At 39.3% G+C, this 13135-nt stretch overlaps 1 protein-coding gene across 1 annotated transcript in view; it reads right to left on the bottom strand.

Moving 5' to 3' along the window:
• Positions 1–13135, bottom strand: part of SYT10 (synaptotagmin 10) — a 116144-nt gene that overhangs the window by 69345 nt on the left and 33664 nt on the right. Inside the window, exon 2 of the mRNA XM_061417419.1 lies at positions 11123–11480. Coding sequence (XP_061273403.1) covers positions 11123–11480 — 358 coding nt within the window. The remainder of the gene's footprint in view (positions 1–11122; positions 11481–13135) is intronic.

Genomic DNA, 13135 nt, shown 5'->3' with positions numbered 1-13135 from the left:
AGCCACCAGGGAAGCCCAAGAATCCTGGAGTGGGTAGCCTCTCCCTTCTCTAGAAGATCTTCCTGACCCAGGAATTGAACAGGAGTCTCCTGCATTACAATCAGATTCTTTACCAGCTGAGCTACCAGGGAAGCCCTAACCAATTTATAATTGGTGCTTATAAAGAGGAGATAATATTTATCAGTATCATTAAACAAAATCTCCTAGTTTTTATACCTTATAAGGTTTTATCTCTGACCTTGGTTCGAAGAGCCACTCCATTTCAAAAGTTAGATTATATACCAAAAGCATATGTTTCCTAAAGGAGATTATTTAACCACCTCAAGCATCTGTACAGTATATTTCATGAATTGTTATTTCAAGGAACTAGATATGCCTTATTTACCTTATATGCAGAGTACATTATGCAAAATACTGGGCTGGAAGAATCACAAGCTGGAATCAAGACTGCCAGGAGAAATATCAATAACCTCAGATATGCATATGACACCACCCTAATGGCAGAAAGCAAAGAGGAACTAAAGAATCTCTTGTTGAAGGTGAAAGAGAAGAGTGAAAAAACTGGCTTAAAACTCAACACTCAAAAAAACAAAGATCATGGTATCCATTCCCATTGTGTGTGCATGAAAAGTTGCTTCAGTTGTGTCTGACTCTTTGCGACCCTCTTTGCAGCCCACCTGGCTCTTGGGTCCATGGGCTTCTCCAGGCAAGAATACTGGAGTGGGTTGCCATTTCCTTTTCCAGGGGATCTTCCTAACACAGGGACTGAACCCGGGTCTCCTTCATTGCAGGTGGATTCTTTACCACTGAGCATGGCAAATAGATGGGGGAAAATTGGAAACAATGACAGACTTTATTTTATTTGGCTCCAAAATCACTGCAGATGGTGACTGCACCCATGAAGTTCAAAGATGCTTGTTCCTTTGAAGAAAAGCTTTGACAAACCTAGACTGCAAATTTAAAAGTAGAGACATCACTTTGTCGACAAAGGTTTGTATAGTCAAAGCCATGGTTTTTCCAGGAGTCATGTATGGGTATCAGAGTTAGACCATAAAGGAGGCTGAGCACCAAAGAATTGATGCTTTAGAATTATGGTGCTGGAGAAGACTCTTTAGAGTCGTTTGAACAGCAAGGATATCAAACCAGTCAATTCTAAAGTAAAGCCACCTTGAATTTTCATTGGAAGGACTGATGCTGAAACTGAAGCTTCCTCCAATACTTTGACACCTGACGCCAAAGAGCTGACTTATTGGAAAAGACTCTGATGCTGGGAAATATTGAGGGCAGGAGGAGAAGAGGGTGACAGACAATGAAATAGTTGGATGGCATCATCATTTCAATGGACATGAGTTTGAGTAAACTCTGTGAGATAGTGAAGGACAGGGAAGTCTGATGTGCTGCAGTCCATGGAGTCACAAAGAGTTGAGCACACTGAGTGAGTGAACAACAACAGATCTGAGGTTCTCCTATTGTTCTGGTCATGATATCCTAGCAGTTAAATATCTTCTAAATTCTTCATTTGCGTAACATCTTGTTTCCCACTCTGTTCAGTATCTTGGAATGAAAATTGCAACTTTTGCTATCTTTTGAGAAGGATTTAATTTTTTAAAAATCTCTTAAAGAAAACTATACAATTCAGTTTTATATATAATTAAAATATTTTTGCATAATTTATTTCTGAGTGTTCTTTCTAACTTTATTTGTGATGACTTTAAGAATTACTTTTCTATGAAACCATGGCTAATGTAAATCCATCAGCACATATAAGTCAATGATTTCTTTAATTATTTTCAGTAGGTACTTAGAATCCTAAAAGTGATCAACCAACATAATTTCTCATCCTCAACAAATTATTTTGCCACTTACAATTCACCTCATTTCACAATAGCAATGAATGCATAGAAAATTGTTCCTTATACTCATCCTAGGGAGTTGACTTAGGATTAACCATCATTATTATCTCACCAGCTGATGATGTCTTTAAAGGAGGAAAGTGGAGATATAATCAATCAAAATCAGTCACTTGATGCTTTTTATGCACTTACCCAGTGATGGAAATTGGGGCTCCCCTGGTGACACAGATGGTAAAGATCCACCTGCAATGCAGGAGTCCTGGGTTCAATCACCGGGTTGGGAAAATCCTCTGGAGAAGGGAATGGGTACCCATTCCAGTATACTTTCCTGAAGAACTCCACGGACAGAGGAGCCTGGCGGGCTATAGTCCATGGGGTCACAAAGAGTCAGACATGACTGAGCAACTAACACTCTCAGTGTCTTTCAATGATGGGAAAAAAGAGCACATTAAAGTAGGTTATATACACACTGGTTCTCTGAGAAGTTATCCTATTAGGTATGGCAATCAGCTAGAGCTCAACATTAAGACAATAAACAATTGCTAGACTGTAGATATGACTTTAAAGGACAATAACTGATAATTGGATAGGAAAAGATTTATTTCCTTAAAGATCTGATAATGAATAAAACAGTTTGTCATTCTAGACAAAGGAAATGAGCACAGAAGAACAAAGTTGAGATCTACAGGAAGATGATAAAAAGACCAAGGACCTTTCTAACTGGTAACCATGAAAGACCCATTTGGATAGATAAGATGAAGTCATCAAATTCATTTACTGATTTTTTAAATCCAACAAATATATCCTGAATTCCTACAGTGCTTTGTCTAGGTTTCAAGAGCAATGCAGAAGTGAAATCAGCAGATTTTCTGCCTAAGAAGGCAGGGCTATATGTTTGGGGCAATATGGACCTAAAACATTATAATGGCAGCTTGGCATCATCAGACACATACATCAAACATCAAAAGTTTGAATGTCAAGCTTTTAGTCTAGGATTTGACTAGACTTGGAATGACAGAAGTGTCACTTAATACTTTTTATGAAATCTTAGATTCTTCCTTTATAACTTTTCTCAGTTTTCATTCGGTTGTTTGCAACTTCCTGATTTTTATCATGCCTGAACTAATATATTACTTTCAAAATAGATGTCTTTTTCTACAGCCTGCCCTCAAACTGTTGTCAAATTAAGTTCACTAAAACACAGCTCTTTAACCAAGAGATTCTTCTGACACAAATATTTTTGACAGGACAGACCTTGAACATTTTGTCTATGATTTCAAGGCCTTCTCAGACTTTAATTCCAACTGACTTTATCTTCAATTATCCCTCAACTGACCTCTATTTTCTGATCAAGGTAACTTACCTGATGTTTTCATAGCAAGATTTCCTATTCTGTATCTTTCCATATAAAATGTTTCCATCTGGAATTCATACCCTCTTCGAATTGCCATTTATGTGAATTTCTAGTTTCTTTTGACCTCAGATCCATGCCTCAGCTGGCAATGATTTTTCTATTCTCTTAAGTCCACATTTTCTACCACACAGTATGTACTTGTAATTTTGAATACTGTAATTTCTTATGTTTCTTATCTTTCTGCATTATGTTGTGGATGTTTTTCTCAGTTCCCTAGAGTTGCAGATCAGATACAGTATGCAGAATACCCTGACCATACTTAAAAGTTATATCTACTGAATATATCTACTAAGTAAGACTACTGGATGAATGAAAAAGCAATCAAGATAGATGCTAGAATAATGTTAATAGTAAGAAATACACAGACGTCTGTTGGGCTGCCAGGAGGCTGATGGGGTCAAATGTCCAAATATTTGAAAAGGAAGATGAGAACTTGAGAAATGTGATAGTTTCTAGCATGTTGTTAACTATTTAGGATGTCACTTAAAAATAGAGACAACTAAAAGTTGAGAGACTATGATGCTTGTCATCTATTGTCTAAGCCAAATAAAAGGGAGTCCTGATACCAGACTAGAGCTGGGATATCCTAATAAGGGGAGGGAACCAAGCATTAAAGTTAAATTACTGTGTGGGTTGGTGGGGTAGGGTTCCTGATATTGCTAGACTTCAATGAAAAGTTAGCATTTGAGCAGAATAATCCAATTTATAATAATGTGCCCTCAAGCTCTCTGTATAATAAACATCAATTTCCCCTTCCTCTCTATATAAAGGTAATTAGTATGATGAAGTAATTAACATATATGGGGAGTTTTGAGAAATAGAATAATCAAGTTTTCTGCAAGAAATTCATCCCAAGGTCAAACAGATTAAAATCGTGACTAGCTATTCATGATAACCACATATAATTCCACATTTCTAACTGAGCAGAAGGAGCAGGAAGATGCCCTCATTCTCCAACCTCCAAGCTACCTGTCCTCAGTGGACTTTGTAACCATCTTTTTTCCTGTTATTTTTATTTTGTAATAGGGTAGAGCTGATTAACAATATCATGATAGTTTCAGGTTAATAGTGAAGGGACTCAGCCATACATATACATGTATCCATTCTCCCCCAAACTCCTTTCCTGTCCAAGCTGTTACATAACACTGAACAGAGTTCCATGTGCTATACAGCAGGTCCTTGTTTGTAACATCTGATTGTGAAAAAACCATATCTTCTTGGCTTTAACTCTAAAAATGTGTTACATCAATCTGGATAAACGTGAGTTCTAATTTTCACCAGCTTCATTTCTTTAGGAAATTTTAAGAACCTCTCTGGATTTCAGTTAACTCAGAAGCAATAGGGATAATTAATAATAACTTCATGCAGGCTGGTGGAGGATTAGCAGGAAGGATGCTGGCATGGTGACTAAACTGCAAGCACTCAAAAATGATATTTTATTTTCTTCCTTCCCCAACCTCTCATAAACAAGGAAATTCAAAGAGGTCAATGATATCAAGCTTATAGAAAAACTATGAATCTGTACTATACTTTTTCTCTTAAAAAATATGAGACATATGTACAATGCCATCTTTATATTTTTTAAGATTAAGAGAAAAAATGATTTTTTTTCTGATTTAATTTCCTATAATTACTGAGAAATTCCTGGAGTATAAAATAGCAACCCACTCCAGTATTCTTGCCTGGAAAATTCCATGGACGGAGCCTCATGGGCTACAGTCCATGGGGTCACAAAGAGTCATACATGACTCGGTGACTCACTGACTGAGAAATTTAGTGCTAAAATGATGTGTTGTCACTCTTTACTGTATTTTATTTCTAGATAGCAATTCTGCATCCAAAACCAATTCTTCAAACATGTGTTCTCAGTATGTATTCTTTCATTCTCCCCTGCTGCTGCTGCTGCTGCTAAGTCACTTCAGTCGTGTCCGACTCTGTGCGACCCCATAAATGGCAGCCCACCAGGCTTCCCCGCTAGCTAGTGATAATTGGATAAGTTGTATGTTTACATTCAACAGATAATCTTTTGGAGATAGTGTTTTATTTTTCTGAGGTTTCCAAAAAAAACTGAGCAAAGAAAGGCAAGTTATTCTTATTGTACATGCTCAGTCATTCAGTTGTGTCTAACTCTTTGCAACCCCATGGACTGCAGTCTGCCAGGCTACTCTGTCCATGGAATTTTCCAGGAAAGAACACTGGAGTGGGTTATCATTTTATACTCCAAGACATTTCCCTGACCCAGGGTATGAACCCACGATTTCTGTGTCTCCTGCATTGGTAGGCAGATTATCACCTGAGAAGCCCAAGTTCTCTTCATTAATTGAGTGTCTTTATTTGGGGTGCACTTATCCACTAAACAATTTGAATAATTCTGAACACTAAGTTGATATATAGTCACGGACAGTATCAATATTTTTTTTTAAATGTCTTGTAGATTAATTGGATATTTTTACCCTGAAATTTCTGAGTATGTTAAGGCTTTATTAAATATCATATTTGGCCACAATTTGAAGTTTTGATAGTAATGATAATCATGTAACCACATGAAATAAACTTAAAGCATTTTTTCCTATAAAGAAGAAGCATATGGAATAATTATTTTAGAATTAACTATCTATAAATAAATTTAAATTAATGCATACTGGATCATAAAAGTGAATGGATGCAGTGCTCAGGAAAACCTGTCAACATAATAACACGAAGCACATCTAGGTTATAAAATTTAAATAGTTTGAAAAGTATAACACTTTCATCCATCCTCCTTACCCCAAAGTTCCTCATCCCTGAACTAACAATTATTCTTACCTATTTCACTGGAATTTATCTCAAAATGGTTTATTTATAGATACAATCTTTTTTTTTAATTTTACAAAAGATATATTGAATATTCTTTCAATCCTAGTAGTAAACATGACTCTTGCAGTTTTTCAACTTGATAGATTTCCAAATCCACAAAAAGTATGTCATATCAGAAAGCATGAATGCATCTTTGATTTAGAGAGATAGGAAGGTAAGATTAGGAAGTCAATTGTTTGGCAGAAAATATCACTTACCCTCATTGCTTTTGATTTTTACGATGTCCCTAGGGTAAAACTAGTTGTTACGTCTGGGAATCAGAGAAATACTGCTATTTTAGACCGTTATTATCAGAAACAATGTTACTATTACAATCAGTTAAGTTCAATTCAGTCACTCAGTCGTGTCCGACTCTTTGAGACCCCATGAATCGCAGCACGCTAGGCCTCCCTATCCCTCACCAACTCGCGGAGTTCACTCAGACTCAGCCCATCGAGTAAGTGATGCCATCCAGCCATTTCATCCTCTATCGTCCCCTTCTCCTCCTGCCCCCAATCCCTCCCAGCATCAGGGTCTTTTCCAATGAGTCAACTCTTTGCATGAGATGGCCAAAGTACTGGAGTTTCAGCTTTAGCATCATTCCTTCCAAAGAAATCCCAGGGCTGATCTCCTTCAGAATGGACTGGTTGGATCTCCTTGCAGTCCAAGGGACTCTCAAGCGTCTTCTCCAACACCACAGTTCAAAAGCATCAATTCTTTGGAGCTCAGCCTTCTTCACAGTTCAACTCTCACATCCATACATGACCACTGGAAAAACCATAGCCTTGACTAGACGGACCTTTGTTGGCAAAGTAATGTCTCTGCTTTTGAATATGCTATCTACGTTGGACGTAACTTTCCTTCCAAGGAGTAAGCGTCTTTTAATTTCATGGCTGCAGTCACCATCTGCAGTGATTTTGGAGCCCAAAAAAATGAAGTCTGACACTGTTTGCACTGTTTCCCCATCTATTTCCCATGAAGTGATGGGACCAGATGCATGATCTTTGTTTTCTGAATGTTGAGCTTTAAGCCAACTTTTTCACTCTCCACTTTCACTTTTATCAAGAGGCTTTTTAGTTCCTCTTCACTTTCTGTCATAAGGGTGGTGTCATCTGCATATCTGAGGTTATTGATATTTCTCTCAGCAATCTTGATTCCAGCTTGTGCTTCTTCCAGCCCCCATTTCTCATGATGTACTCTGCGTATAAGTTAAATAAGCAGGGTGACGATATACAGCCTTGACATACTACTTTTCCTATTTGGAACCAGGCTGTTGTTCCATGTCCAGTTCTAACTGTTGCTCCCTGACCTGCATACAGATTTCTCAAGAGGCAGGTCAGGTGGTCTGGTATTCCCATCTCTTTCAGAATTTTCCACAGTTTATTGTGATCCACACAGTCAAAGGCTTTGGCATGGTCAATAAAGCAGAAATAGATGTTTTTCTGGAAGTCTCTTGCTTTTTCCATGATCCAGCAGATGTTGGCAATTTGATCTCTGGTTCCCCTGCCTTTTCTAAAAACAGCTTGAACATAAGGAAGTTCATGGTTCACATATTGCTGAAGCCTGGCTTGGAGAATTTTGAGCATTACTTTACTAGCATGTGAGATGAGTGCAATTGTGCGGTAGTTTGAGCATTCTTTGGCATTGCCTTTCTTTGGGATTGGAATGAAAACTGACCTTTTCCAGTTCTGTGGCCAGTGCCAAGTTTTCCAAATTTGCTGGCATATTGAGTGCAGCAGTTTCACAGCATAATCTTTCAGGATTTGAAATAGCTCTACTGGAATTCCATCACCTCCACTAGCTTTGTTCGTAGTGATGCTTTCTAAGGCCCACTTGACTTCACATTCCAGGATGTCTGGCTCTAGGTGAGTGATCACACCATCCTGATTATCTGGGTCGTGAAGATCTTTTCTGTACAGTTCTTCTGTGTATTCTTGCCACCTCTTCTTTATATCTTCTGTTTCTATTAGGTCCATACCATTTCTGTCCTATCTCGAGCCCATCTTTGCATGAAATGTTCCCTTGGTATCTCTGATTTTCTTGAAGAGATCTCTAGTTTTTCCCATTATGTTGTTTTCCTCTATTTCTTTGCATTGATCGCTGAGGAAGGCTTTCTTATCTCTCCTTGCTATTCTTTGCAACTCTGCCTTCAGATGCTTATATCTTTCCTTTTCTCCTTTGCTTTTCGCTTCTCTTCTTTTCACAACTATTTGTAAGGCCTCCCCAGACAGCCATTTTGCTTTTTTGCATTTCTTTTCCATGGGGATGGTCTTGATCCCTTTCTCCTGTACAATGTCACGAACCTCAGTCCATAGTTCATCAGGCACTCTATCTATCAGATCTAGGCCCTTAAATCTATTTCTCACTTCCACTGTATAATCGTAAGGGATTTGACTTAGGCCATACCTGAATGGTCTAGTGGTTTTCCCTACTTTCTTCAATTTAAGTCTAAATTTGGTAATAAGGAGCTCGTGATCTGAGCCACAGTAAGCTCCTGGTCTTGTTTTTGTTGATTTATACAGCTTCTCCATCTTTGGCTGCAAAGAATATAACCAATATGATTTCGGTGTTGACCATCTGGTGATGTCCATGTGTAGAGTCTTCTCTTGTGTTGTTGGAAGAGGGTGTTTGCTATGACCTGTGCATTTTCTTGGCAAAACTCTATTAGTCTTTGCCCTGCTTCATTCCATATTCCAAGGCCAAATTTGCCTGTTACCCCAGGTGTTTCTTGGATTCCTACTTTTGCATTCCAGTCACCTATAATGAAAAGGACATCTTTTTAGGGTGTTAGTTCCAAAAGGTCTTGTAGGTCTTCATAGAACCATTCCACTTCAGCTTCTTCAGCATTACTAATTGGGCCATAGACTTGGATTACTGTGATATTGAATGGTTTGCCTTGGAAACGAACAGAGATCATTCTGTCGTTTTTGAGATTGCAATCAAATACTGCATTTCGGATTCTTTTGTTGACCATGATGGCCACTCCATTTCTTCTGAGGGATTCCTGCCCGCAGTAGTAGATATAATGGTCAACTGAGTTAAAGTCACCCATTCCAGTCCATTTGAGTTCACTGATTCCTAGAATGTCGACGTTCACTCTTGCCATCTCTTGTTTAACCACTTCCAATTTGCCTTGATTCATGGACCTGACATTCCAGGTTCCTCTGCAATATTGCTCTTTACAGCATCGGACCTTGCTTCTATCACCAGTCACATCCACAGCTGGGTATTGTTTTTGCTTTGGCTCCATCCCTTCATTCTTTCTGGAGTTATTTCTCCACTGATCTCCAGTAGCATATTGGGCACCTACTGACCTGGGGAGTTTCTCTTTCAGTATCCTATCATTTTGCCTTTTCATACTGTTCATGGGGTTCTCAAGGCAAGAATACTGAAGTGGTTTGCCGTTCCCTTCTCCAGTGAACCACATTCTGTCAGACCTCTCCACCATGACCCACCCATCTTGGGTTGCCCCACGGGCATGGCTTAGTTTCATTGAGTTAGACAAGGCTGTTGTCCTAGTGCGATTAGATTGACTAGTTTTCTGTGAGTATGGTTTCAGTGTGTTTGCCCTCTAATGCCCTCTTGCAACACCTATCATCTTTCTTGGGTTTCTCTTATCTTGGGCGTGGGGTATCTCTTCTCGGCTGCTCCAGCAAAGCGCATCCATTGCTCCTTACCTTGGATGAGGGGTATCTCCTCACCACCGCCCTTCCTGACCTTCAACATAGGATAGCTCCTCCAGGCCCTCCTGCGCCCATGCAGCCATCACTCCTTGGACCTGGGGTTGGTCCTGCCGGCCACGGCACCTGGCTTCAGGTGTGGGGTAGCTCCTCCCAGCCACAGCCCCTGGCCTCGGGCATGGGTTTGCTGCTCCCAGCCGCCGCTCCTGCCTCGGGTGTTGGGTAGCTCTTCCCGGCCGCGGTCCTTGGCCTCGGGTGTGGGGGCGTGGGGTAGCGCCTCCCAGCCGCAGCCCCTGGCTTCGGGCGTGGGTTTGCTGCTCCTGGCAGCCACTCCTGACCTCAGACTTGGGTAGCTCCTCTCGGTCGTTCCTGCGCCAGCGCAGCCTGGCACTCTCGGCCGCTGCCCCTGACTTCGGACATGGGGTAACTCTTGGCCACCGCCCTTCGGGCATGGGGTCCTCCCGGCTTCTGCCCCTGACCTCGGAAGTGGGGTAGCTCCTCTCCGCCTTGCTTTAGTGCACCAGTCACAGCCGCCCGCGCTTTAGTGTACCGGTCGCAGCCAACATGTTGGTTTTTCATGGTAAAGATCGAAGACCATACTTAGTAGAAAAAAATCTTTTCATAAGAATCTTTTCCCATTTACAGTTAACACAATTTGAAATACACTATAGCAAATTATTTTTGTTCACATAAACTTGCTGATTTTTCCAGGCTGAATTAAAATGTACCTCCTTAAAATGTATCACTTTAAGGAGGTTTCCCTGTGGCTTCCCTTCATGTACACTCTTGCTGTGTTCATGAGACTCACCAAAGCTGTTGTGGAATTTACCATAATAGTTTGGTCTATGAGTTACAATAAGCAATGAAATTTTCTAGCAGTTTATGGTATAGGTGCTAAACAAGTGTAAACTAAACATTAGCCTCTGTTACTCAGTTTTGACTGTGAACTTGTAGATGATTTAATGGAACACAAGGCAAATGGCTGATTTATTTATTGGTTGTATTAAACTAAATCAAAAGACTGGAGATCAACCAAAAATATTTCAAAGGAAAAAGCCAATAAATAAATCTCTAATTAGATTATTTTAATGAAACCTCTACCTTTCATGGTACCACTCTCTGTCTGACTTTGTCCTCAATTTCTTTGTCTTCATCCCTATTTATTCTGTCCTATCAATTCCCTCCTTACTCTATTATTTATTTTCCTCTTTCTCATTTCTCTAGTTTGTCTTTTCTCCTTTCCCACCTCAGTTTTTCTCCCTTAGAAAATCATATACAACACACACAAATACAGACACACACACAGCCCAAAGAGTTTTGTTTATTTGATCTTTCCTTACCGGGATGAAGATGTAGGCTCAGTTGTTTGTCTTTGCACACGTGCATGTTTAATTACATGTTCTTTTACAGCAGTTTGGACTTCGGCTGGGATATCAGGGGAAGTGTGGCTGATTTTTATTGCAGGCTCAATAACTTTTGGTGCTGGTTCTCCATTTTCTTTAATCTCTTTTTTCTCTTCAGTCTCAAAAACTTCAGTGGGAGCACTTGACATGCTCTGTGGTAGAGTACTGACATTGAAAGTCATGGGTTTGCTCTTCCAGAAAGGCCAGCATAACTTCCAGAAGACAAAAAGTGAAACAACCAACAAGGCCAGGCCACAAAAGCTGACAACAACTGCTAACAGGCTGACTGAAATATCTGGAAAAAAATTACAATGCAGGAGAAATATTAAGTCATTGATAATGTATATAGCAGAGCAGTAATTGTGGGATAATGTGATATTATGGTTATTATTAATAGTATGCCGATTTAGAGTTTCAATAATCTACTTTTAAGTAATTTCGTAAGGAGGAAATATTAATAATTATGTTTGTTCTCTATGTTTGCATCTCATTCCTGCCCTGGAAATAGGTTCATCTATACCATTGATGACATAAATGGGTGGGATGGTGGGAGGTGGGAAGGAGGTCCAAGAGGGAGAGGAAATATGTATATTTACATATAGTTCATTCACTTAATTGTACAGAAGAAACTAACATAGTATTATAAGCAATTATACTCCAACTATATATATATATACGCACACGCATATATATGTGTGTGTATATATATATATATATATATATATATATATATATATATAAAGGAAAAAATTGAAAAATTCTATCCCAGGAAGTTTCCAGTTGTATACAAGAAAAGCATGATATATACATATCATTTCCAAGTATAGTACAAGGGGGTCCAAGAGTTTGCAAAATGAAGGTTAGCTCCTTGCAACCTACCTTGAAGTCATGAAGCTTAACATGCTCTAAGACTGTATTTAACAAGAAAGCCTTCTGTTGGCTTCATCTTTGATCTACAGATGTAACCTTTTTACTCTCTAAGCAGTAATAATGTTAAATATTTGAATAAGCAGCTTTCTGTGGTCTAAATGAGAATGTGTGTGTGCTAAGCAGCTTCAGCCATGTATGACTCTTTGTGACCCTATGGATCATAGCCTGCCAGGCTCCCCTGTCCATAGGATTCTCCAGGCAAGAATACTGGAGTGGGTTGCCATGCCCTTCTCCAGGGAACCTTCCCAACCCAGGGATTGGACTCATGTCTCTTATGTCTCTTGGACTGGCAAGCAGCATCTTTACCACTAGCACCACCTAGGACACATTACTAATAGAGAATGAGTACACAATTAGTTGTATTTTCAAACTCCATGTGTGTGTATGTACTCAGTCGCTCAGTTATGTTGGAGTATTTGTGTCCCCATGGACCCACCAGGCTCTTTTGTTCATGGAATTTTCCAAGAAAGAATACTGGAGCAGGTTGCCATTTCCTAATCCAGGGATCTTCCCAACCCAGGAATCAAACCAGCATGCATCTCTTGCACTTCCTGCATTAGCAGGCAGATTCTTTACCACTGTGCTACCTGGGAAACCCCTCTTCAAAACTCCATAGGGCCTTTCTAATAAGCTCAAGTGCTCCTAACTTCTGAAGTCCAAAATTGGTTAATAATTTGCTAAGGAATTTTAAAATATTCTTATTTTTAAATAATTACAAAATTAATATATGTATAAAATAATTAAAAGGAATACAATAAAAAGTTAATAAGATTATATAAATAAATAAATGGGAGAAAAATCACAAATCTCTCATGCAAAATCATGCCAAGGAGTTTATGTAGATACTCTGCCCTCAAAGAAGTGGAAAACAGCTCTCTACTCCTTAACTGTGGGATGTACAAAGTGACTTCCTCCTAATGAGTACTTCCTCCTAATGAGTACCTAAATGAGTACCTTTTGTATGAAAAGGGGCAAAATGGTATAATTTTCCACAGGAGACATTTGAAAAATACAGACCTC

The sequence above is a fragment of the Bos javanicus genome, chromosome 5, assembly GCF_032452875.1.
Source record: "Bos javanicus breed banteng chromosome 5, ARS-OSU_banteng_1.0, whole genome shotgun sequence".
NCBI classification, from domain to species: Eukaryota; Metazoa; Chordata; class Mammalia; order Artiodactyla; family Bovidae; genus Bos; species Bos javanicus.
Note: the sequence above shows the minus strand (reverse complement) of the source record. Positions and strands in the feature narration are given on the sequence as shown.